This window comes from Anabrus simplex, chromosome 1, assembly GCF_040414725.1.
Source record: "Anabrus simplex isolate iqAnaSimp1 chromosome 1, ASM4041472v1, whole genome shotgun sequence".
NCBI classification, from domain to species: domain Eukaryota; kingdom Metazoa; phylum Arthropoda; class Insecta; order Orthoptera; family Tettigoniidae; genus Anabrus; species Anabrus simplex.
Window position 1 is genome coordinate 871,060,715 of NC_090265.1, and position 25,734 is coordinate 871,086,448.

At 37.5% G+C, this 25,734-nt stretch overlaps 1 protein-coding gene across 1 annotated transcript in view; it reads left to right on the plus strand.

Annotated features, from left to right (window-relative positions):
• tctn (tectonic) overlaps positions 1-15,150 on the plus strand; it is a 38,491-nt gene extending 23,341 nt beyond the window's left edge. The window contains exons 3-5 of the mRNA XM_067136505.2: positions 1,480-1,636; positions 5,175-5,368; positions 12,001-15,150. Coding sequence (XP_066992606.2) covers positions 1,480-1,636; positions 5,175-5,368; positions 12,001-13,140 — 1,491 coding nt within the window. The 3' untranslated portion in view covers positions 13,141-15,150. The remainder of the gene's footprint in view (positions 1-1,479; positions 1,637-5,174; positions 5,369-12,000) is intronic.
• Positions 15,151-25,734: the final 10,584 nt, after the last annotated feature.

The following is a 25,734-nucleotide window of genomic DNA, read 5'->3' on the forward strand; positions in this document are numbered from 1 at the left end:
GTGCCAAGAAAATATCTACTTATTCCGTCTACTTATTCTGTCTACTTATAAAAAATCTGACAGTAGTAAAGTAAGTCTTGTAAACAAGGGCATAGATATAATATGTTTTTACTTATAACTAAGTCTTGCTGTTTTAAATATCTCTATTTATTATAAAATGAAGTCCTTTGTAGGGGGGGGGTGTGTGTGTGTGTGTGTGTGTGTGTGTGTGTGTGTGTGTGTGTGTGTGTGTGTGTGTGTGTGTGTGTGTGTGTGTGTGTGTGTGTGTGTGTGTGTGTGTGTGTGTGTGTGTGTGTGTGTGTGTGTGTGTGTGTGTGTGTGTGTGTGTGTGTGTGTGTGTGTGTGTGTGTGTGTGTGTGTGTGTGTGTGTGTGTGTGTGTGTGTGTGTGTGTGTGTGTGTGTGTGTGTGTGTGTGTGTGTGTGTGTGTGTGTGTGTGTTTTTTCAAGCTAATCTTAAGAACCACCAAACAGATTTTGATGCAGTTTTCACCATTGTATAGAGCTTTTATTGCAGGAGATTTAGGTGCATGAAACATTCATTTTCATCTGTAATAAAAGGGAGTCAGGTATGGCAATGTTAGCTAAGAAAAAACAACCATCTGAGCTCTTTCTTGATGATTTGCATGAATGATTTAGGAGTTTTCATTGTGTTAGAGACCGCACGAGTTGGCCGTGCGGTTAGCGGCGTGCGGCTGTGAGCTTGCATCCGGGAGATAATGCGTTTGAATCCCACTGTCGGTAGCCCTGAAGATGGTTTTCTGTGGTTTCCCATTTTACACCAGGCAAATGCTGGGGCTGTACCTTAATTATGGCCACTCCTAGGCCTTTCCTATCCCATCGTTGCCATAAAACCTATCTGTTTCGGTGCAACATAAAGCCACTAGCATTGTGTTAGAGAAAGAATTAAAATATCACATGGGACAAAAGGAGCAAGCTAACAGGTAGGCATTCAGAAGGGCCTTGGAAAGACATTACACTGAGTTACATACTTACATCAGGGGGAAAACAACTAATGCTGTCTACAAGGAAACTCCAGTTTATCTATCAATCATTCACTTCTGATCCGCATTTAGAGGAGTTGCCCAAGTGGCAGATTCCTTATCAGTTGTTTACTTAGTCTTTTCTTAAATAATTTCAAAGAAGTAGGAAATTTATCACATAAGGCCTTTCACCATAAATTCACAATTGCTCCTGTGCGAATCTGGGGCCGGTCACTTATATATATTTGAAGTAGGTACTCGTCCATTTTCTCAAACACACTGCCATTCCACTACCGATTCAGCAGTCCCAAATATTCTTTTATGAATATTTTTTCACATTCTTCCTTTCACATTAATAATTGTATCATTTTATTAATAGTTCCTTTATTCTCTTACTCCCTAGTGCATATTTGTGATACTTTATTTCTATGATGCATTTTTTTACATATTCTAGTTAATCGAATGGTTAAGAAATTTAATGTATGATTTTGATTTTCAGGTTATAACCAACATAAAGGAATTTAATAAGCTGTATGAAAGACGTCAGTTTTACCGGTGGCCTTCACAAGCTATCGCTCAGGTTACTTTCAAGCCATCCGTTTATAAAGCCGATAATTTGATTTGGAGTTTAGTCAATGGCACTTTAGTACCTTTTGGTGAGTATTTGTTTAGCTAATGATAGAGTATTACTTGGCTGTCATAACTTTGAATGTAAATGATGTAACTTCAGGATCTGAAGTGGATAAATGTGGATAAGAAACTTGTCAGGACTGGGTACGACTTGGAGTTCATTATAAACTGGTAGGACTGTTTACTGAAAGAAGGAATAGAAGGAATGGTGAAAGGCAAACGAGGAAGAGGAAGGAAAAAGTATCAATAATGTTGGACAATATCCAAGGAAATAAATATTCGGACATGAAAAACTTTGCGCAGGACAGGCAACAGTGGAAGCGGTTCATCCCATGACAAGACCTGCCATAAGGCAGAATACCTAGATGATGATGATAAACTAGTACTCCATTCCAGAATCCTTAAAGGCAGGAAATAGTTAGGATCACATTGTGTGTCAAGGCTGTAACAGTAAAACAGCACTTGAGAATCAGATATCAGTGGATTCAAGAAACTACCAGTGGTGAAGCATGCTAGTATCCACTGTTACCACTGGTAACAGTTTGAAAATTTAAAAAATCGAATATTCTTTAATATTAATATTTTTGTTTCTTTGACCGGGCGTGTGGTGAGAACTCTATTGCAGTAGATCGCCACCATTAAAGCTGAGCGAGAGGCTGTTACCAACTCCGTGCAGTGGTTACCCTTTGAATCTCTTCTCTGAGATGTATCCTACTACATTCTCCAGTCGTATTACCACAATGGAAAGTGGAAACGAAATCTTATAAAGTCGGTGCTGAGCAGTTCTGTCCATTATTTCTGTTGCGCTTAACAGTGCATTTTTATAATATTGTGTTAATGTTTTCTATTATAATACGATGTGACTTTTCTCGCTTAAGTGTGAATTTATATTTAACTTAGGTAAGGATAGCCTATAGGACTGCACAACGTATTAAACATTAAAATGAGTGCTGTCGCTTCCACCTCAAAAATAAATGAGTTGGCGGGCCCAGAATGTTCATGTATGGTATAAAGCTTAATGAACATGCCATTTTCGTTAAGAACTTTTGATGAAAAGAAAAATCATAAATGCCATGCCTTCTTTTAAAAATTTAGTCAAGGAATCAAAAAGAACAGTACAGTATTTTCACGACTCATGGTTCATAGTTCAGGATTGGTTATGTGCTTGTGCAAAAATGAATAAGCTCTACTGTTGGCCATGTATTCTATTTTCCTCAGAAAAGAATGCTTGGACTTGGAATAAAGACAGTGTTGATAATTTAGATAGTTTCAGAGTTTGAAACAGATGCCATGAGGTGTGTCAAGCACTCATTAATGCTGTTGCTGAAATGATTTAGTTCGGAAGGTCCAGAATAGAATTCTGTTTGAGTACAGCTTACAGAAAGAAAATTGACCAGCATAATGAGATAATAAAAAATAACAGATATATTATCAGCACTTTAATAGGTACTGTGTATTTTCTTTTAAAGCAAGGATTACCTTTCAGAGGTCATCGAGAAACTGAAGAATATGCTTACATAGGTAATTACAGGGAGTTACTAGTGTTAATTGCTAAGAAAGATTACATATTTTGGCACCACTTAGAAATATCTACAGTTTTCTCAGGACTTTCATCTGACATACCAAATGATATTATTGAAGTCATACCTACTTTTATGAAAGCAAACTATTTCCGTTATGTTGGATGAAAGTAGAGGCTTTTCTAACAGAGCTTAGATATGTATTTAGATATGTTAGTCCCGAAGGCAAAATTCAAGAGAGATTTTTGAGATTCGGTGATGTTCTGCTGTTTATCTCTCTAAACATCTCTTTGGAGTGTTACAAGAATTTCAGTGTGGTGGAAAGTTAGTAGCAAAGACATTTGATGGCAGAACAGCACAGTGGGTTGCAGAAGTTAGTCAGGGATGAATATGACCAGACTATATTTGTGTACTACTATGGTCATAGACTCAGACACTATCTTTACCCTTATGATTATCTTTCATACTATATGGATGAATCAACCTATTACAGCAATCTGTTAACCACATAAACAAATGCAAAGTATTTTTTCAGACTTAGTCTTCATTAGCAGGTTTTTTTCATCATGCCCTAAAAGTGCCACTGCCCCTGAAAAAGTAATGCAAAAACGATTACCAACAGTAGCACCTACCCAATGGATATATTGGTAGGCTGGTTAGTTATGTCCTCTGTCTATAGAGATATCTTTGAATTCTTAAGAGAAATGAAAGATAAAGGAAATTGAAAAATTAGTATAATGGTTCCACCTAGTCAATACTTATAAGTTTATTTACAGTTTCAAAGTTGTAAAAGCATCTTATTAAAATTACAGAACATGTTTCGGCCACATTAGGCCATCTTCAGCTGTCTAGAATTAACCTAAAATCAATTTACTAATAATTACAAAACATGAATAAAATTCCACTCATATGATACATGGAATTTTCAAGTTAAAAAGTGTATATTGAATCATCATCAGATGAAGAAGTCGCTAGATGCAATGAAGTTAGAACAGTTCTATGTAAAATGGCGAAGATGTAATTAAAAGTTTCTTCTGTCCTTCAAATTAGTTTCATGCAAAATAATGTCAGTTGGTTCAGTAAAATTGCTATTCCACTTTAATATAGAAACTTTTTAAATATTACAAATTCACAAATGTGGATCAAAATGATTCATTGCCAGCCAAACTATTGAGTAGGAATCATCTGTCGTCCAGTCATGTTGTGTGAAATGAAATCTAGAAGGCATTTGAAAAATGTTAAAACTAGGGAAGCAAGATTTAGCAGAAGCACCATGTGGATAAAAATACAGAAAAACAAGACAAAACTCACAACAGCTCTGTATTTACGTCATATCATGTTTGTACGTTGGCTAAGTTGACACTGAGTCATTAACATGTTCGTCCTTGTGCGAGTGTGAGCAATGTTATCGGCAGAGGGGAGCGTGGGAGGTGAGGGGGAATGTAAACAAATGGAGTGAGCTGTGCAATGCGTACGTGAGACCGGCGTATAATATGGTTGTTGGCAGTAAATTGGCAATAAAGGGAACACTACAGTTATTCTAACAAAAAATGATTATATCAATAAAACTGAACCATTCTTCACAGAGAATAACTTCACTAAAAAGAACAAAGACCCCACTAACAAAATACAAAGGAACCTTACACATACCTTGAAAAATACTCGTTTTCCCCTTACTGGACAAGAAATAGCCAATTTAACTATTATGAACACGAGGCTTTCCTAGGTTAGGCCTATGCCTAAAATTCATAAAAATGGGGTCCCAATTAGACCAATAATAAACTTTAAGAACAGTCCAACCTAAAAAATATCACAATTTATTCAAAAAACTTGAAAGAAACACTACCATTTTTTAGCATACACATCGGTTAAAAATTAAGAATTCTGTAGTATTATTGGACAAATAGAATGAAAACCCAATTGTACCATTCACTCATTTGATATAAAAAACATGTATGCAAATATACCTATGGGGGCATACTGTTCTGCATGTTTGTTTTAGCAGTTCCTCTTTAAAAATTTAGATGTTATTTTCAATTATCAGGTGTTCCTGCAAAGTTAACTTCATCAATTTGCCAGACATCTAGTTCCATTCGGTACTTGCACAACTGGTCAGGCTCCTGCAGTCAGATTGACTTAGACTGTGGTGTTAATGGTGCTCTGAGTGCAGCCTCCTATTATGAAAATATTACTATTGTAGCCATGCCTCATATGTTGAACAGTACTTTACTTCTCGAGGTAAGTGGTATGAAATTTGTTGTTGTAGTCTTGTAGTTTTGAAGAGAATTATTTTCTAATTTTTTTTATTAAGGTTCATTGATGAAAGTACTTGAGTGTAATGGTATGTGACATAGAGGTAATAAATGTTTTAAATCAGGTGTGTTTTCAACTTGGTCAGCATGATTATTTTTGAATTTTCTGTTACCTTGAGTACATATAAGTTTAGAGTGTTTCACATTCTCCCTGTTAACAAGTTGATGCTGAAAATCATGGCTTCTGACTGTTCATTTGAATTGCCTTGAGCAAACTCTATACTGCATTACGCAAGAAATAGTTCCAAGAAGAATTAATTTGCCTACCTGTGATGTTGTCAAAGAATACTTCTGTAACATTGTATTTGATTGATTAGGTAAGTTTGATTTATTGGTTTTACAGTAACTGTATGCACCGAGTAATCATTAACCATTAAATTCTTCATATGTCAGCTCTATTCTTAAGTAATACATTTCATTTTGATCCATATTGACGAATGATCACTAACAAAGAAGGGGAAGGGAGGTCCACCTATTCAGTACCAGTTAAATAAAGTCTAATTATCTTTATTAAATTTTGGGAGTAGTTTTGACCCTGTTATTTGAGTCATCTTCAGCCTTAACCACAAGATGGAAAAAAATATAATGTTACATGCAATACAATCACCAATAATACACTGAAATTGGCATGTCTAAGTCTTGTTTATATAATACACTAATGAGCACATGTGAGTCGTAGTTGAATTGTAGTTGTTTACATATACATCTGAAGTTAAATGGGGTTAATTTATCCTTGTTAGGAATAAAGTCTTGAAGGTAAACAGTACATTAGAATGAAAACACAGTCACAGTTAAAAAGAAAATTAAAATAATACATTAAAAGCTTTTTCCACTATTACGTAGATATGTCTTTTGATATGTTACTTACTCGTTATTCAGATTGTGAATGTCCCCTTTGAGCATCTCAGTAAGTGGCTAGTAGCATACCTTAGCTACTAAATATAATTTGTGGCTCAACACATCCACCACTTATATGTTAAACACCTAATATCAACACTAATGCAAGGCTTATAAACCCTTCAAGGTGAGATCCATTGCTAGTGCATGAATGGTTATGCGCCGGTCTGCCTCATACACCGCCCACTTGTTGCTGTCCATAATGGATCAGGCTGGTCTCCCAGATCGATTGACGTCTTGTGTCGAAACGCGAACCCGCACAGAACTTGGTGCACCATTCCACAACGGTGATTTTCGACAGACAATCTTCATTCTCTGATGGATGTCCACCGGCATTTGTCCTTCGGCAGCCAAGAACAGAATAACAGCACATTGGTCCTGTTTGGACGCATTTGGTAATAATGTCGCCATAATTTATGTGGCTGCATTTAACGCATGCACTGCGGCATGACATAACTGGCACACTAATCCCTTTGCCTACATGCCAGTGCTTATATACCTGCATCAAAGTCGTGCTGCGTCGCATGTTTTGCTGCAGCAGTGCCCTCAGACGGAAATTTTTTGATCACGCCTTATACTTGAAAGCACATTCTTATAGGGAAAAAACTGTAGGTCTAGAGTTGACCTTTCTGGTCTAAATAAATCCATGTTATTCTTCCTCAAGTTTAGGTTCGACACATTTGCTGGTATTTCTCTCCAGAATGCACTCATATATCTGTAACCCATGGGATAGGAGGGTTATACCTTGGTTGGAGAGTATGTAATCATAACAGTTCCTTATTTATTTCTCCATCTATATCTTGTGCAAGTTCCATTCCATGAACCAGTTGTCACTCACAACTATATTGTTTCTCGTACACAGATCTAGAATATGTTTGCCCTCTGCAACCCTATTTCCCATTCCATGAAGACCCAAGGAGGATTCATAGCCCAGTCTATTTGATCCAGCATGAGCATTAAAATCCCCCATTACTGTCAAATTTCCATAGTCTGTATGTTCCTCCAAGTTAATTGGGAGATATTCTCCATTCGAATATCTTGCTTGCAGAGTGTAGACGTAGATTACATGATAACAGTATCTCTTCATTCCAGTTTACTGTCATTTTAATTATTCAATCATCAATAAATTCAATCTGGCTACAAACATCTATATCTTTGTGAAGTATAAAGCTCACTCCATTTCTTGCCCCCAAGTTACTTCTAGACAAATTATAAAATCCTTACTTACATTAACAGCAACAATATAATAGCAGTAGGACCGAGCTCGATAGCTGCAGTCACTTAAGTGCGGCCAGTATCCAGTATTCGGGAGACAGTAGGTTCGAACCCCACTGTCGGCAGCCCTGAAAATGGTTTTCCGTGGTTTCCCATTTTCACACCAGGCAAATGCTGGGGCTGTACCTTAATTAAGGCCACGGCCGCTTCCTTCCCACTCCTAGCCCTTCCCTGTCCCATCGTCGCCATAAGACCTATCTGTGTCGGTGCGACGTAAAGCAGCTAGCAAAAAAAAAAATAGCAGTAGGATTCTGCCGTACTAGACTCTTTGTATCTGTTCTTTTCAGTACCATATATATGCTCATTAAAATTGCTTATTGGTTATTGATCGAACTAGTATTATCAATTTTTGCTCCATATGCTTCCTTGTAGCCATTGCAGTACTATCTGTTACGAAGTGACAGACAAACAGTTTCCATCAAGGCACAGCTGTCTTCCTCATAGACATCTTTCTGTTGAAATGGATTATCTCTAGTACTGATACATTACAACCAACTCCAACTGGATGTGTTTTAATAAATCTTATAAATATTGTATGATATTTACAGAGTGCAGATTCTCCTTCTTCCTCCCAAAATCTGCCACTGAGTCATTCAGTAAGTAACGTGTTCTTACTATGGTCAGTTGTAAAATGTTGTTGCTTCACAATGTATGGGCAGTATTCTTAGACATTAAAAACTTCCTTAATGGTTTTCCGTGGTTTCCCATTTTCACACCAGGCAAATGCTGGGGCTGTACCTTAATTAAGGCCACGGTCGCTTCCTTCCAACTCCTAGGCCTTTCCTATCCCATCGTCGCCATAAGACCTATCTGTGTTGGTGCGACGTAAAGCCCATAGCAAAAAAAAAAAAAAACTTCCTTTGGTGATGTTTTTATTTCTTCAAGAGAGGAAGAAGGTAGTTTGAACTATTATATTATTTGTGGCTGGACTGAGTATGGCTTAGACTTTGAGGCCCTGGCTTTCTCAGCCCAAGTTGACAGGTTTGATCCCACCTCATTGCGGTGTGCTCCAGCTTCATGTCAATAGATTTACTGGCACAGAAAAACTCTCGCAAAATAAGATTCTGACACCCCGGCTTCTCCGAAAACCGTAAACGTAGTTAGTGGGACATAGAACTAATAACATTATTGTTATTATTACTACTATATATAAAATAAGAGTTTCGTCTATACATTGCTGAGAATTTAAAAAGAATGGTATTTCTTTATCAGTTGTTTCCACTGTAAGGAAGAAATGCAATTTTTAATTTTCCTTCATGTCTGTCTGTCTGTCTGTCTGTCTGTCTGTCTGTCTGTCTGTCTGTCTGTCTGTCTGTCTGTCTGTCTGTCTGTCTGTCTGTCTGCGCATCATGAGAAAATGGCTGAACAGAATTTAATGAAAACTAGTATGTAAAGTTGGGAAATAAGGTGCTACACTTTAAGCTATAAATAATTTTATTCACACTGAGTGAAATGGTAGTTTAGGCGAAAGCCTAAAATTTAATTCTCAAATATACGTATATTTTTTGTTGGCAGTCCTATAAATAAATATTACATAACAAAAATATAAAATTTTTTAGAATACAATTTCTGATCATTTATGTCTTCTACAGTTTTACCATACCGGCTATGATAACAGAGTATTCATGAGTTTAGACTTTGGTTGCTAAGTCCACAAGAAAATCGGTGGACAGAATTGAATGGTATATGAAGTCCAGAAATAAGACACTACAGTATAAGCTATAGAAATTTTTATTCACGCTGACAAGTTATGGAAACTACAGTTTCTAATCATTTATGTCATACAGTTTTACCACACCGACAATGAGAAAATTAATGAATTTAGACTTTTGTTCCTTAGTCCTTATCAATGCCGAGCATCAACTAACATGGAAATATTTTTCAGTCGTGTTAACTGGCAATGGTGGTTGTTTTTTGTTGTGATTGTCTTAAGGTGAAAAACCGCATGGTCATCAGCCCCTATCGACAAGGAATGTTGTGAAGATGATTATTAAAATGAGAAAAAAATCACTTGAAGAATAAGGCAGTAGGAGTCAATGAAAGGAGGAAGAAGGATTCCCTTTACATGACATTAGATCACTTTGGAAAACTAAGTGTGAAGGCCTACAATATCGAAAGCTCATAAAATTGATCCACAATAATATTGCATTAACTATTATTTGTTGTTATGTGCCTTGTCTCTTTCTGCTGCCGCTTATCTCTGATAAATGGGATTACTGCTGCGTCCCGAGTAGAACAGCCTGCCTGAATATTGGCGGGAAATAGCTGAGGAGTTAGATAACTTTATTTATTAGCATGCCATTTCTCTGGTTCATACTGTACATGTTCTGAAAATTATTGATATGTGACACACTGGTTCATCATGGTATTCCAGCTATTCAATCCCTGCTCTGAGGTGCTGATATGAATAACGAGTGTGCATACTTAATGGAAAACGGCAGAGCAGTGTTCACTGCTGTCTGTGGCTGGGTCATTACAGCTCTGGAACTTGCCACTCTTAGAACACCAGCGTAGTACTGTTTGTAAAAAGTGAGAAACTGCTGATCTTTCATTTGATCGAGCATTTCATATGACGGCATTGCTTTTAACTGCATCATTCCAGTTGTTTAATATTGTATTCTGACAAGAATAGTGACATCATTGTAGTAATCTATGTCGAGTTCAATTTAATATTTGCCTGTGTCTGTTACAGCATCATGGGAAAGTGGATGAGTGGATATTAATGAAACTTGGTATTTCAGTTTAGAATAAGATTGAATAGAATCCAATAAATGTAACCAGGACAGGGTACCCACAAAAGTAACTTATCGCAAACTTTTATTATTCTATACCTTTTTCTGATAGAGTGACAAATAAGGGAATTATTAGTGGCAGCCATGTCAAAGTTTAAAATCAGTAGCCGGTAACTAGCTCTATAGACTGTAGAGTCATTATGGAGACGGTTCTGACAATGTTTTAAAGCTTAGTTCACCTGTCATTATTTTTTGAGTAATAACCTGATACTTGGCTATCTTTTATACTGGAAGGAAGATCAGCAATAAGGAAAGAAAAACAAAAAAGGAAATTGAAAAGGCCGCAGGGAGCATGGAAGCGAGTACATCACGACAAGCAGCTGACACAGAGAGGCATGCCCACTTATGTTCCTCAGAATCTGGGGAACATTGTAAGAGGTGGACAAAAATGTCATCATACACATGCTAAGTGATTCTCCCATCAACGATGGGTACTACAGCTAGTATATACAGTGAGTTTCTCTCATTGGTTAGCCAGCAGGCGCACCCAGCTTATCTGCCTCCCGTTGACTCATAACTGCCCGCCCTGCGACATAGCAACAAGGACAGTACTTTGCTCACTTTATCCGTACATGACATGAGATAACAATCAAAATTCAGAAAATGAGTAGTTAAGAATTATGAAAATAAGCTTGTACCTTATGACAGAAGATGTTGGAAATGTTCTCCTCCTGCGTTTTTGACATTTTCTTAGCTCGCCATGCTGAGCTCTTCAAAACTCCAGCTTCTTGTCCAAGTCGTCTTAGGGATTTTGTAGGCATATGTTCTAATCTTTCTGCGATTTTATTTACTTTTTCCTCATTAAGTACATGTTTTTTAACACTTCGCTTCTTATCGAATAAAGAACCAGTTCCTCTCAATTTGTGGAGGGCGTACACCTGGAAATTGTGTTACAAATCGCCTAATGACTTCCGTGCAAGACTTTGTTTTCACATAATAATTGTACATAAATACCCTTTCCTCTACCGTGTACACATGTGGAGGCATTATGAGTATCATACCCCGAAGTAACACTTCACATCTCGAGAACAGTTGGAGTGACAGATCAACACTTAATACACATTCTAAGCACAGAACTGAACTGCGAAGTGCGGGCATTCCCGTGCTGTCGCTGTGCTGTGCAATGGGAAGTGATGAGTCAACGGGAGGCAGATATGCTGGGCGCACCTGCCAGCCAGCCGATGAGAGAAACTCACTGTATACCGTATACTATAATATGTTTAGCCCTCTTAAGTAACACGTTAAATAGCATTGGAATTCTTCACCTTGACCTTCTTGTTGTTCTTATTTTCCCAAAACTTCCTCATCTTTTCGCTATGGGCCTGTCGTCTTTCTTATGTCCATGCATTGTGTAGTTTTAAGTTTCTTGCCATTGGATTCTTGGGTGTAAACTTATGGATGTTAATCTTTTGTCTGTATGTAGACATTATTGTCAGTGGATCAATATTGACTTCTGTGAGTTCTTTTTAGTGTGTCTACTGACCAGCATACTTTTGTTTGTCGTTATCCATTAATAACGAAAAACATTATTATTTTTTTTATTTTTATTTTCTTTTTCAATGAAAACTGAGATCATACCTTTTTATTCTTTCAGACTCAAGAGTGCCCTCTAAACATCTGTCTTCCTGTGACCCCGTACCTTTGTTCTGTCTCAGAAGACTTGGATGACTGTTTGGAAGTGGACAAGATTGAACTTCCTTCACTGGATAATTTCACTGAAACATGTATTGGTGTAGTTAAGCACATAGAATATTTGTTGCATCATAATGGCACACAAGGTATTTTGAAGATTGATGTTTATTTTTGGCTAACAGATATCCCTTCAAACCAAAAAGAACTGACACAGAATTTCCACGTATCATTCATATGGGCTGATAAGCCAAAGAGACCTTTTAAACGCAGTGGTAATCCTGGTTATATTGTTGGTAAGCCTGTGTTAGCAGGTCGAAAGGTATTTCATATCTCAGAAGAAGAAGATGAACCAGACAGAGAAGCTATCGAGTTAAGTGAAAATCCATCAGACTGGTTAACGATTCCTCAGACAGTGAATGGGGGTCTTTGTGACTGGAAGAGAAGGCGTTCAGTGATGTTTGGAGAAAACATCCAATCTTTATGTCTTATACCCCTCCGTTTAGACAATTTTACTTCCATGGTGAATTGTTCAGCAATACAGAAACAAATACTGCATCTTCTTGTGGGAGATGCTATTGACAATGTAACAGAGGCCAAGCAGTTCAATAAATATGTGGCTACATTTGGTAATTCAAATGTGGAAGAAACTGGAGACTGGGTACAAATTCTATTGGACAATATTCCTACAGTGATTAGTAGCTTCTTGGGCAAACAGAACAGTTTCATATGCAGTGGTATTGTCACAAGTATGCATATTGATATAGTATTTGCAATGATTGGTTCACAGGCTAATCCTCAGTCAAAGATACTGGGTGCAGCATTTAAATTTGGATCTCCCCAAGACATTGTGTTCACATGCTCTCCCCTCCCTTGTATAAATGTCAGCAAGCAGGTGGAGCAGCATTACGAGATAATTTCTTCTGTATCTTTCTTAGACCTTACTAAACCTCCTGTGAGATATTTTGCTGAGCCACCTGTATATGAAGTAAAGTTACCATATGATTTCTTTTACCCATTTCTGTCCAGTCTTTCTGCAAAATGTGTACATTCAAACCATTTTATAGTTGTCTTTGTTGTAGCAGTGGTATTAAAATGTCTTTAAATTTTTACATCCTAAAGTTGATCATATTCTAGTGAACATCCGTCCATAGATGATTCATGCATGCTGTTAATGATACTTTTGAGTTAAATCAATAATAAATAGATACATCATTAACACTCTATAATAGAGTATTCAACACTACATTGCACTGGGAAAACACAAGTCAGTCTTGGCATAATACCACACCAATATACAGATTAAAGTGCACGTTACTGTGCTAGAGTAGCTATAAAAGCCAAAGAGTACACACGCAGGATAAACACATCTGGAACATGCCTGTGTTTATCCTAACACACACACGTGCACGCACGCACACATTGAACAATGTTGGGTTTTTTGTTTGTTTTTTTATATGGCAGTTTAATTTCTTCAAGGAAAAAATTGTCAGTTTTTGTTTGTGAATGGACTTTGTCAGCTTGTCTGTCAGTTGATGGTCTGTAGTAGAGACGGACCGTACGTTGATGATCCCTTCTTGGATAGGCTCCCTTACAAAAAAGGAGTTTAATTCTTGTATACTTAGCATGTCACTGAAACTCAGGATTCTTTGCTCATTTGGTGGCAGCTTCATTGTTCACAAATAAAGTTGAAGTATCCTGAAGAATGGAGAGGTCATCAAGGAAATGCCTGGGCCACACCATTTTACATGCAGCCTCACTGGTAGCTATGAGCTTAGCCTCAGTTTTAAAGATTTGGTTGTCTTTGGCTGACCCATGTAATAAAACACCCAGTAAATCTGCAAATGATCCGTGTGGTTGATCTCCCTGTTTGAATGTTACCACCTAAGCCCACATCACTGAGTCCTTCTAGGATACAATCTTCATCTGGTTTATAAACTATACCAAGGTCTTCAACTACCTTAAAATAGCAGAATATCCTTTAGACCTTTACATTCTCCTTAGGATATGGAATTTCCAAGGATTGAGAAATGTCTTTCATTGCATACACTGTGTCAAGTGAAGTGGATGCCATTAAATACATATGAGCACTGTTGGTTTGGTGGTATGGATAATTGCAGATGTCTCCCCTTAATTCTGATGCCTTCTGATGTGGGGAACTGATAATGGGTGTGAAGATTGACTTACAATTGTTCATTTTGAGAATTCTTGTGGTATAATTCTTCTGATCTACTCTTATTGTACCATCATCTTCTTGATGAATTTCCAAGTCTAGAAAGTAGCCAAGTTCTGCTCTTTACATTGAATTCTGAAGTTAGTCTTTCAGTGAAATTATTTATATGTCTTACTTGTTGATGCAACTAGACCATCGTCAACATATAGGACAGTGATGATAAGGTCACTTCCTTCTTCTTTTATAAATAGACAAGTATCTCTACTACTCTGTTTAAACTTTATTTTCTTCAGGAAATCGGCAAATTTTATTTACCAGCAGTGATTAGCTTGCTTTAAACCATACAGACTTCTTTTAAGTTTACAGACTTGGTTGTTTCCATCATTGAAGCCTTCCTGTTGCTCAATATGTTTGTTCTCCTTCATCTAACTCTATGTGTAGGAATGTTACAGAGACATGAAATTGAGTTGCATAAATCTTCCTGTTTGCTACAACACTCAAAATAGTTTATATTACCTATTTTTGTGACAGGGCTAAATGTTTCATTGTAGTTGATTCCTGTTCCTTGAGAGACTCCTCTGATGTCTAAACAATAGTCATCAGGGTTGTGTTAAATCTTGTAGACCTATTTATAAAACCATGCCTTCTTATTCTTGAATAGCTGCATAAGTGACTAGGTTCTATTTCCTTGAAGTATTGTCAGTTAATTTTGCATAGCCTTCTTATAATTTTCTGCATATCTGGAACTTGTGACTTCTTCGTACGTTTCTGGAGTACAGTAGAACCTCGATAATTCAAAATCGGTTAATTCAAAATCCCACATAATTCGAAGAAGCTCTCGTTCCCGGAAACATGAGATACAGTTTTGCATGTTATTTAAATTGTTTAATTCGAAATACGGATAATTCGTAATTCGAAGTACAATGTCAGCCCCATTACCGAAATTCAGACTTTTAATTCGAAACTGCCTTTACATTTTAAAACAATAGTATTGCGCCGTTCCCGCGTCCAGGCAAGGACACAAGAGATCCGGACTAGCTCTAACTTCAATAAGTCTGGTAACTAAGTTCTACGGGTGTGAGTTCCGTAACAGAAAAACGTCCAGGTCGACCAACGGTAGTCTCTAACTAACGCAGAAAGACGTCTCTTTCTCGTATCTAGTTAGGTACCATTCTCATTAATTCTTATGGAAATCGTCGTCGCTTGTTACTACTACGGTCTTACAACTAATCCTTATTTTAAGAACACAGAGAAAGAATGTTTAGGTTTCACTATTCCATATTTATTCAAATATTAAATAAAATATTCAAGAAATTATCTCAAGTCTTTACTAATGAAGAAACTCTTGTAACGAGTAACTCTTTGTCAATCTAATAATTCATGTCCTTCCACAACTTTTAAAGAAATCACATCTTTCGACTTCCACCTAAATGAATGCCTTCTCGGCTTAAATTGCTTCTTTTCTTAAAAGTCATTCATCTCCGAAATCCTCAATTGTCAGTATAAATTACCTGCAACATCTGGGAAGATTCTTGAAAAAGCTACCTTTTCTTTCTCTTTCAATTCACCTACCGAGTTGGGTGATGACTAAATAAATTAAATTGAACACAGTTAATGGTATTTACAGATGCCTTCTTGGCAAGAAAATAAACATTAAGATTAAGTACATTAAGAATATAGGATGCATCCTCAGAAAAAAAAAAAAAAATCCTATTACCTATTATTTACAGTCTTTCTAGTGGTATTCCTTTGAGAAATAAAGAATCGCACATGGAATTTCTGAGCTAATGTTCAGTCAAGAAATGGAGTTCCAGTCGTTTAAGTCAATCATTCTTGGAAATCGCATTAGATTCTGGTAATTAACACCTGATACCTACTCTAAAAACTGTTACATTCCTTAAATTTTCACTGACTGATTGTCTGATTGCAGTTTTAAGACTATCAATAAGGCTATTATAAAGTTCTTCTTGCATTGTTTTGACAAGTACACACGTATATGTTTACATCTTAAACATTCCTTTCTGCCTACTTATTTGCTTCTTAGTCACTCATATTTCCTTGTGTTACACATCATGAGCTAAGCTACGTCCATTGTAAGCCGTAATCGCCCTATAAGTAACATTTTCGCAAGATTTAATTCATGAACTTAAGGTAACATGACCTTATCTTATTGACATAGACTACGTGCGTACGAAGTAACAAGAAACGTCACCACACTGGTCATACAGAGTTATAATAACACATACTACCAATGGAAAATCTATTTAATCGTATGACACTGTCTCCAGCTAAAAGAAAAATGATTCTTCTTTGAAAATCTAGGTCACCAGTGATCAGTCTATAGGTTGAAATTTATACAGAAATGTAATTATATTCAGTGAAAGTTTTCAAGATCATCCTAAGTAAATCAGTGAAGGCTCAAATCCTCTCCAGAGCACATATATGCTTCTCTAGGTAACCTAATATGGATAAAAGAAAACACTGCAGTACACGTCTTGAGATCATGTCCTGAACTAGGTAAAGGTGCGTAGGCTTCAGAATCATTGAGTGGAATTGGCGAGAAATCAGTGACCTTCTCAACTATGACAATAGAAGTCACGAGACCTTACTACGTACAACTATGACTATCTCTCTCGAAGAAACAATAACTACAACCATCATACATCATCAACAACTCTATATCATATCCATGACGTGTCAATTATTACTCATATTTCATATAAAGCCACATAATCACTTCATCATGTAAATTATTACCTTTACTTACACATTAACGTGCCGTGACGTTACTAAAATGCCTACTCTAGAAAATACCGTCATAGTGCCAAATTTTAACGTGAACTTGGAGTAGTCTACTGCCATTCCTTCATAACACACATCCTATGCATGATCTCGAATCGATTGACGTTGCTTAAATTTAGTACACGCAGGTATTAATGCTAACTTCACTGTTTACACATCACTGATAATAATAATAATAACTCTAGCGATCTCTCCTCACATATCTCTGGAAAACATTACGATCGGGAAATCACTTGGTGACCACGCCTACAAATGGAATTGACGTTTCATACGGATGAATACCTACTTCCAATCAATTCCGCTAGATGTTTATCTACGCACAGTGTTCGCTCAAACAAATATTAACAAGCAATAAAAGAAATGATATATTCTTACTTACGAAAACGACTTGGATAATGGACTTAGCTTTGCTCAAGATGGTCTCGGCGCTTCCTCCTCCGGTCATCTGAGACTAGGATCTCGTCATCTGGTTCCTCCACAAGTGGTCGGGTACATCGTAGCTTCTCAACATCGATCACTGGTCATCCGGGATAGCCAACATCGTCTCGCCTCGTCAGAATCCAAGCAGCATCGCCTTGCTTCCTTACAGACCCATGGTGAAGACTCGTGCGTATGGAACAGAACAATGATAGAATATTTGACTCATTGCGGACATCTTCCAATTACTATAGCTCTTGCGTTGCTCAAATTGCATAGGTTTTACTGGGGTACAGTTGATCCAATAAATAGTTCAAAATTCTCTAAGACAGATGTTCGGTATATTCTGATTTAAAAAAAAAAAAAATTCTTTCCGCCGTCTTTTATTAGCCTAAGTGCATTCAATCACTGGTCCGTAGGTGTCTTGCAATGTTAAACGGTATCGGGAAAATTTCGCCAAGGGCTTGCGTCACTGCGTGACGTAGTTCCAGTGTAGTATATCTTATCTCTTCTTGTTCACGTATTAAATCTCCCGCGTCGTTTAAATCTTGCTCTCCGCAAATTAGCGTGTAGTCGGGAATTAATCTTCGTTTCCAATCCCTTGTATACAGCTCCGCTGGATAATTCCTTATAAAATGAGTTTTACGTCTTCTTAACACCTCGAAGGTAGATTAGATAATAAATGCTGAGCATTTTTTTTTTTCTTGAATAATGGTTTCAAATAATGTCCATCTGTCATTTTTTTCTGCGCCTTCTATACGCGGCCATTACCGTAACTGATCGACGAAAAGACTTGCAATTCGGCCCGTACTGACGTTAAATGTATTTTATTTGACATATGATCGCAGAGACTCCATCTTTGTTGCTCTAGCTCTTATAAAGAACTGTGAAACGGCACATTAACTTCCCCTACGTTGAAAGAAATATATGGCTTGCCATATATTTATTATATTCGTCTTCCTTCTTATAATGGGACTTTTCACTGTTCTTTAGGAGTTCTCTTTTGCATTATTACTCCTTTCTTCGGAACAATCTGTTTATTCATGCTGTAAGTGGCTTCAATCTGTACTTCTTTGACTCGTCATCACCTGAGATGGTTTGCCCCTTCTCTATTCCTTGAAATATAACTTGATATTTGCACTGTTATGTACTCCTTTACTGTTTCCATCTAAGTCGTGAATTTCGTATGCATTATTTCGGAATGAACGGTTAATCCTAAATGGTCCTTCGAATAAATGCAGGAATTTCGCAAAGATTTTGTTCGTTACACTGGAAATTGCGGGTTTCTTTATTAATACAAGGTCGCCTTTCTTCAACTCAGGTTTGAATTTCTTATGCTGTACTCTCCTTAACCTTCTCTGGACTTGTCTGTACAGTCTCTCTCGAACCAGTTTGTTAATTTCGTCGATATCTAAGTCAGGTTCAGCAGGTAGGTGAACAATTGTGTCCCAAGGTCTTTCAGGTTTAATACTATGATGAATAATTTTAGGTATCTGTCCGCTGGATTCATGTATTGTGTTATTCATGCTGTCTTCTATTATTCCAATTACCTCTAACCACTTCCAGTGTTGGTTTGGACAATAGATTCGACAGAATTTCGCTATTTCTTTCATGCATCTTTCAACAGGATTGGACGCTGGATGTCTCACCGAGCAAAGAATGTGTTTAATTCCTAACTCTTCCATGGTTTCTCTGAATTGAAGTGACGTAAATTGTGTCCCTCTGTCTGACAGTAATTTCTCAGGCTTTCCCATACTAGGTAAGGTGTTTTTGATTAAACGTTGTAATACCTGTTTTGTATTGGCGCGTTGAATTGGTTGTAACGACACATATTTAGAGAACACATCCATCACTACGACTATGTACTTATGTCCCCTTCTGGCAGTTGGGAGTCTGCCAAAGATATCTATAGCATATAGTTCTCGAGCTTTATGCGGTAGTATAGCTCTGGGTTCGTGTCTTACTGTACCACTGCCATGTTTGACCTTTTGGCATATGTCGCATGTTCTTACTGTATTCCTCACAGTTCTTCGAATACCTTTCCAAGTAAATTTCTCGAGTATGACTTGGGTTACCTTTTCCACGCCACCGTGACCTGTAATTCTGTGTATGTGCCAGATTACTTCCTTGTATAACATCGGAGGTAGTACTATACGTATCCTCTTATGACCTTTACCTGATCTAGCCATTAGTATTCCTTGCTCTAAGCTGTAGATTTTCGCAATTTTCGACCTTGTTTCACTTTCACAGTTTCCATCTTCCAATTTATCTATAATTTGTTTCAACCTTTCGTCTTGACGCTGCAAGTGTACTAGGTTCAGTAGTTTCTCTAATGTTTCTTCATCTTCCGGGACCAATTCAATTTTATGAATTACTTCCTCTTTCTCCACCGGGTTACGACTTAAGGCGTCAGCAAGGATGTTTTCCTTTCCCTTACAATACTCGATTTTTATCTGGAACTGCTGCGTGAACAACATCCACCTTGTTATCCGCTCATTAGTCATTGCAGCTTTCAATCCAAACGTTAATGCCTTATGGTCTGATCTGACCGTTATTGGGTATCCGTAAATAGTTTTTCTCCATTGCTGTAAGGCGTAAATGATTGCTAATAGCTCCTGTTCTGTCGTAGTATAGTTAACCTCGTGGCTCCTTAATTTTCGGCTAGTGAATGCTAGATATATCCTTTTGGGAGGTGTTCCTTCTTCTTCTTGGTACAAACAAGCTCCGATGCCAACATTAGATGCGTCTGACTGTATTATAAACTCTTTTTCATAGTTAGGATAGCCTAATTTGATGCTTTTTGTTAACAAGGTCTTTAATTCTTGGAATGCTCTTTCTGCCTTTTCATCCCATTTCCACCTGTTGTTGATCTTTAACAAATCCTGTAAAGGTGCAGCGGTCTGGGTATATCCTTGACAATGGTTAGAGAAAAACTGCGCCATACCAAGAAATTGTCTGACGTGCTTTATACGTTTCGGTCGGGGAAAATCGCATATGGCTTGGATCTTAACTGGGTTAGGCCGTACTCCTGTACCGTCTATCATGTGACCGACGAATAGGACCTCTTCTTGACAGAATTTTGATTTTGAAAGGTTGATCTTAAATCCAGTGGCTCTTAGGTTTCGAAACAACTTCTCAAGCTTGTCACAATGTTCTGTAAATGTTTTAGTTGCCAGAATTAGATCGTCCACATAGTAAGTTAGAAACTCCTTTACTTCCGGCGTTAAATTTCTGTCTAATGCTCTCACCAAAACAGCACAACTATTTCTCAAACCGAATGGGAGACGACAGTAGATATATGTCTGATTATCAAACATAAATCCGGTTAACAATCGGGATTTTTCCTCCAGAACGATGTGATGATATGAGGATGTAAAATCCATGGTTGAAAAATACTTCATGTCACGGAATTTCTGAATAATATCCTTTATTTTTGGAGTTTGATTATACTCTGGAATCAATCGACCATTCAAAAAACGCGCGTCAAGGCACAAACGGAGTTTCCCGTTGCTTTTCACCACAATTACCAAGGGGTTCAGATACGGACTTGATGTCTTCATTATAATACCATCGTCTTCCATTTCCTTTATGATCTTCTTCACTTCTGGGAAGTGTTTCTCCGGAATTCCATAGAGTTTGCCTTTATAGGGTGTCCAATCGTTCACTATTAGTTTATATTTAAAATTTGGAATCTGTCCTGGTTTATTCCTAAATAAATCGGAATATTCCTGTAAGATTTCATGAAGTTTTGATTTTTCGGTCGAGGAAATCTTAGCATTCGCCACTGCTTCCGCTATGTTCGGCATGTCTTCTTCCTCCTCCATAGCCATCACCCTTTCTATGCTTGCAACAATGTTTTCATCCGCCAGAGATATCTCTCCTTCCTCTAATTGAAAGTTCGGATGCTCTTCCGATGGAACGTTTCCTTCTTCCGATACCTCCTTGTTATCTATGATCATAATGTCGTCATTGATCTTAATCCGTTCTTGGTTTTCCCTGGTGTGTTCGTCAGATATAGGGAACCTTATTTCTTGTTTCTCCATATCGATCGTCATTCCAGTTACCGTCATGAAGTCTATTCCTAGTATAATATTATATTTAATCTTGTTCATGACTATGAATGGATGCTCAAAGTGCCTGTTTCCAATATTTATTTCCAAATATGTTTGTATATTGCATTCCACTGTTTTATCCGGAATTATACCTCTTATTTTAATTTTCGAAACTGGGATGGTTAATAATTTCATTCTTCTACTCATATCTTGGAATAATTCCTTCGAAAGCACACTGATGCTAGCCCCAGAATCAACTAAGCAACGTACTTTCAGCTCTCCAACTCTTGCTACGATAATAGGCAATTCATATTTTCTTTTCATGTGATGTACTGTCAAATCCTTTATCAGTTCTTCCGAATCGATTTCCCATGAATCAACCTGCGTTATGAAATAACTGTGAATTTTGGAATCCAATGCGTTCTTTATATTCTCAACCTCACCTTCTAATTCAAAATCGGCGTTTTTTTTTTTGCTTGTTATCTTTTCATTTTCTCTTCTACATTCGAATTCTCTCGCGTTTGGATCGAGGATCTGTTCTTCCTGTTTCCTCTTTTTGTATCTCTGCAACTCAAGACTCTCCGCTCCCTCTACATCAGCGTTGACGTCCTGTTCTCTAATTGCTTTTTCCCACTTGATCTTTTCGTTTCGGTCCTCATTTACATCGCGTGTAGGTCTCCGATTATAAGTTTCCCTTCCTTGGTCATCTCTCACATTTCTTCTTCCGTAACCATATCTTCCTCTGAAATTATTTCTTCCTCTGTTTTCTCTATACGGGTTCCTGTATCGCATGTTGGGTCTATATGCTCTATTTCCCCTATATGCTTCTTGGTTGTAGGACCCTTTCCTGCAATAGCATTTTTCTTCATCTCTCCTTCCATTCTCCTGGTTTCCCCATTGTCTCTTCCTGTTCATTTTTCCTCTTTCTTCAGGGGTATTTCCATCGATGTTCTCCTGTGTGAGCACATTAACCGTTTCTTCACCGTAAGCATTCCTAATCATTCTTTGAGGGTGTGGTGCTGTAGTCATATCGATCTGTCTAAGTGTCGTTTCCATTTGCACTGCCGTAGTTGGGTTAGCAGTAGCCAGCAGCCTTTGTATATCTGAGGGAAATTGTCGTATCGTCTTGATCGCTTCAAGCTCACTGGGTGGCGAATCAAGGTCTTGAAAATGGTGAAACTGGTAGGCGAAGTAATCACTAAACCCTGTTTGACCGTTCGTAGCATACTTGCGAGAGTACAACTCTAAGCGTAAATTCTGCTGCATTTCCGGACTCCAAAATTTCTGTAAGAACGCAGTTTTAAAGTCACTATACTCATGGAAAGTATATTTAAATGCTTGGAACCATAAGCTTGGATTAGCATCTAAATGCTTTTCCACTATTTTCAATTTCTTCTCCTCAGCGATGCCATGTTCCTTGAAGTAATCCTCCATTTCCCTAAGGAAACGTTTGGGCGAAATACTGGTGGAATTATTAAAGTGCTTCGGTCTATCATCGAAGGTTTTTATGACATTAATAATCGTAGGATACCCACTGTTTCCGTTATCCACATTTGTCTCCCCCGTACTGTGGTTAGAACGTGTGGCTGGTATGGGTGTCACTTCTCTTTCATTTATTTGAAACTCAACTCCTCTGTTCCGCTCGCTACTAGACATCATAACAGTCTTTCCTGTTCCTTCCTCCCGAATTTCTTGTAACTGAGCTTGCATTTGTCTAAGCCCTTCTTCAGATTTCGTTATTCTTTGGTTTAATTCATCCTTATGTTGTTCTATTTCGTCTCTTATCTCCGTTATTCTGCTTCCAATTTGGTTTGCAGCTTGGTCGTATTTCTTTTCCAGACTTGTACTCGTGGTTAGCACGTCCTCACCTAGTTTTCCTATACTTTCCTCACATAATCTCCACTTTTCTTGGGAATCTAGGCTTAACTTTTCCATATTATCTGATAAATCCTTTATTACATTCTCCTTTAAAGATTGGAGATAGTTACTGTTCCCTGTCATTTCTTTCCTAATTTCGTTTATTTCTTCTCGTATCTCTCGGTTTTTCTCTTCCATATTTCCACTAATTTCAGCTTTCCATTCATCTATATTGTTCTTCATCTCCTCCATCTTCTCCTGATCTTTATTCATTTCTTCCTTTTGTTCTTGATGACCTCTCCTTATTTCCTCCATCATTTCTTTATGTTTTTCTTCCATAAATCTTTGGTATCGTTCCTCTTGTTCTTGCTTCTCTCTCTTCCTCTCTTCTTCCTGCTTCTTCTCCTTCTCCTCACGTTCCTGTCTCTCTTTATTCTTCTCTTCCTCTTGCTTCTTAGCCATTTCTTCCATCTGCTTCTTATTCATTTCTTCCATCATCTTCTTCAACGTCTCTTCCTGCTTTCTCATTTCTTCCTGCCTCTCTTTCTTAGCTTCCTCGTCGCGTCTTCTAGCTTCTTCCTCCCGTTTTTCATCACGCATTCTAGCTTCTTCATCACGCTTTCTAGCTTCTTCATCGCGCTTTCTATTCTCTTCTAATCTCTCCTTTTTAGCTTCTTCCATCATTTCCTTTATAGCCTGTAACAATCCCCGATGCTCTTCTTTCTGTCTTCTTTCTTTCTCTTCCTGTTCTTTTTGATATTTCTCTTGTTTCTCTTCTTGGTCTTTCCGATACTGTTCTTGTTCTTCTCGTTGTTCCCTTTGATACTCCTCAAATTGAGCTTTCAAATGGCTTAACGTCGTCATATCGATATTCAATTAGTATTCTAACTTCTAAAAATCCTAATAAACTCTATGGTTTCCCTAAATTCTCCACAACTTAAGTTCTCCAACAATGTCTCTCCCACTACTCCAATCAACAATATATATATTCAGCAAATACACAGGCAGGCTTCACTACTTGGATCTGATTCAGCTCACGATGTTGACCCAATCACACTAGGAAATATGAGGTACTATGTACTTATGACTCCAATTCTTAACTGAAAATAACTCAAATAACCTCTTACAATCTATCTCTTATATCTAAGTTACATCTAAATAAATTGACATATTAGCAGTAATCTATCCTTCTTTCCTAGTTCTGACTGCTACCAACTATTTTCTGTCATCCTCTTCAGAGCAATCATCCATTTCTTCTTTCTCCTATTCCATTATCTATACTGGGCATCTACTCGTTCTCACAGTCTAATATCTTGCTGTGTCCACTTCGATCCCCTAAGATAATAACGCATAACAGTCCAGTAAGAAATTACCGTACGACATCTCCATCTCCATGCAATCATCTTGCTGTTACCATCAATAATTCCTCATCCATTAATTTCTAAAATATCTCCTTCATCTTACCCACTTCTTTGAGTAAATTCTCCCATTTTACTCTAATATTGCACCAAAGATCCGTCATTCGACTATCATCTCTGTCATCTTCTTACCAGATTTCCCGATGTTTTCCGCATTCTTATTGCTACATATGGGAATCGACCTCTTCACAGTTTTGTGTCATATTCTTTCTCTTGAATTCCCACGACGACTTTCTCTTGAATTTTCACATACATGAGTATCTCAAAAAAAATTCTATTTGGTTTGCAACCAACAGTTCCCATGGCGTTTTTCTCCATTCGCATCACGTTGAGGCGCCATTTTCTACTTGCGCCGTTCCCGCGTCCAGGCAAGGACACAAGAGATCCGGACTAGCTCTAACTTCAATAAGTCTGGTAACTAAGTTCTACGGGTGTGAGTTCCGTAACAGAAAAACGTCCAGGTCGACCAACGGTAGTCTCTAACTAACGCAGAAAGACGTCTCTTTCTCGTATCTAGTTAGGTACCATTCTCATTAATTCTTATGGAAATCGTCGTCGCTTGTTACTACTACGGTCTTACAACTAATCCTTATTCTAAGAACACAGAGAAAGAATGTTTAGGTTTCACTATTCCATATTTATTCAAATATTAAATAAAATATTCAAGAAATTATCTCAAGTCTTTACTAATGAAGAAACTCTTGTAACGAGTAACTCTTTGTCAATCTAATAATTCATGTCCTTCCACAACTTTTAAAGAAATCACATCTTTCGACTTCCACCTAAATGAATGCCTTCTCGGCTTAAATTGCTTCTTTTCTTAAAAGTCATTCATCTCCGAAATCCTCAATTGTCAGTATAAATTACCTGCAACATCTGGGAAGATTCTTGAAAAAGCTACCTTTTCTTTCTCTTTCAATTCACCTACCGAGTTGGGTGATGACTAAATAAATTAAATTGAACACAGTTAATGGTATTTA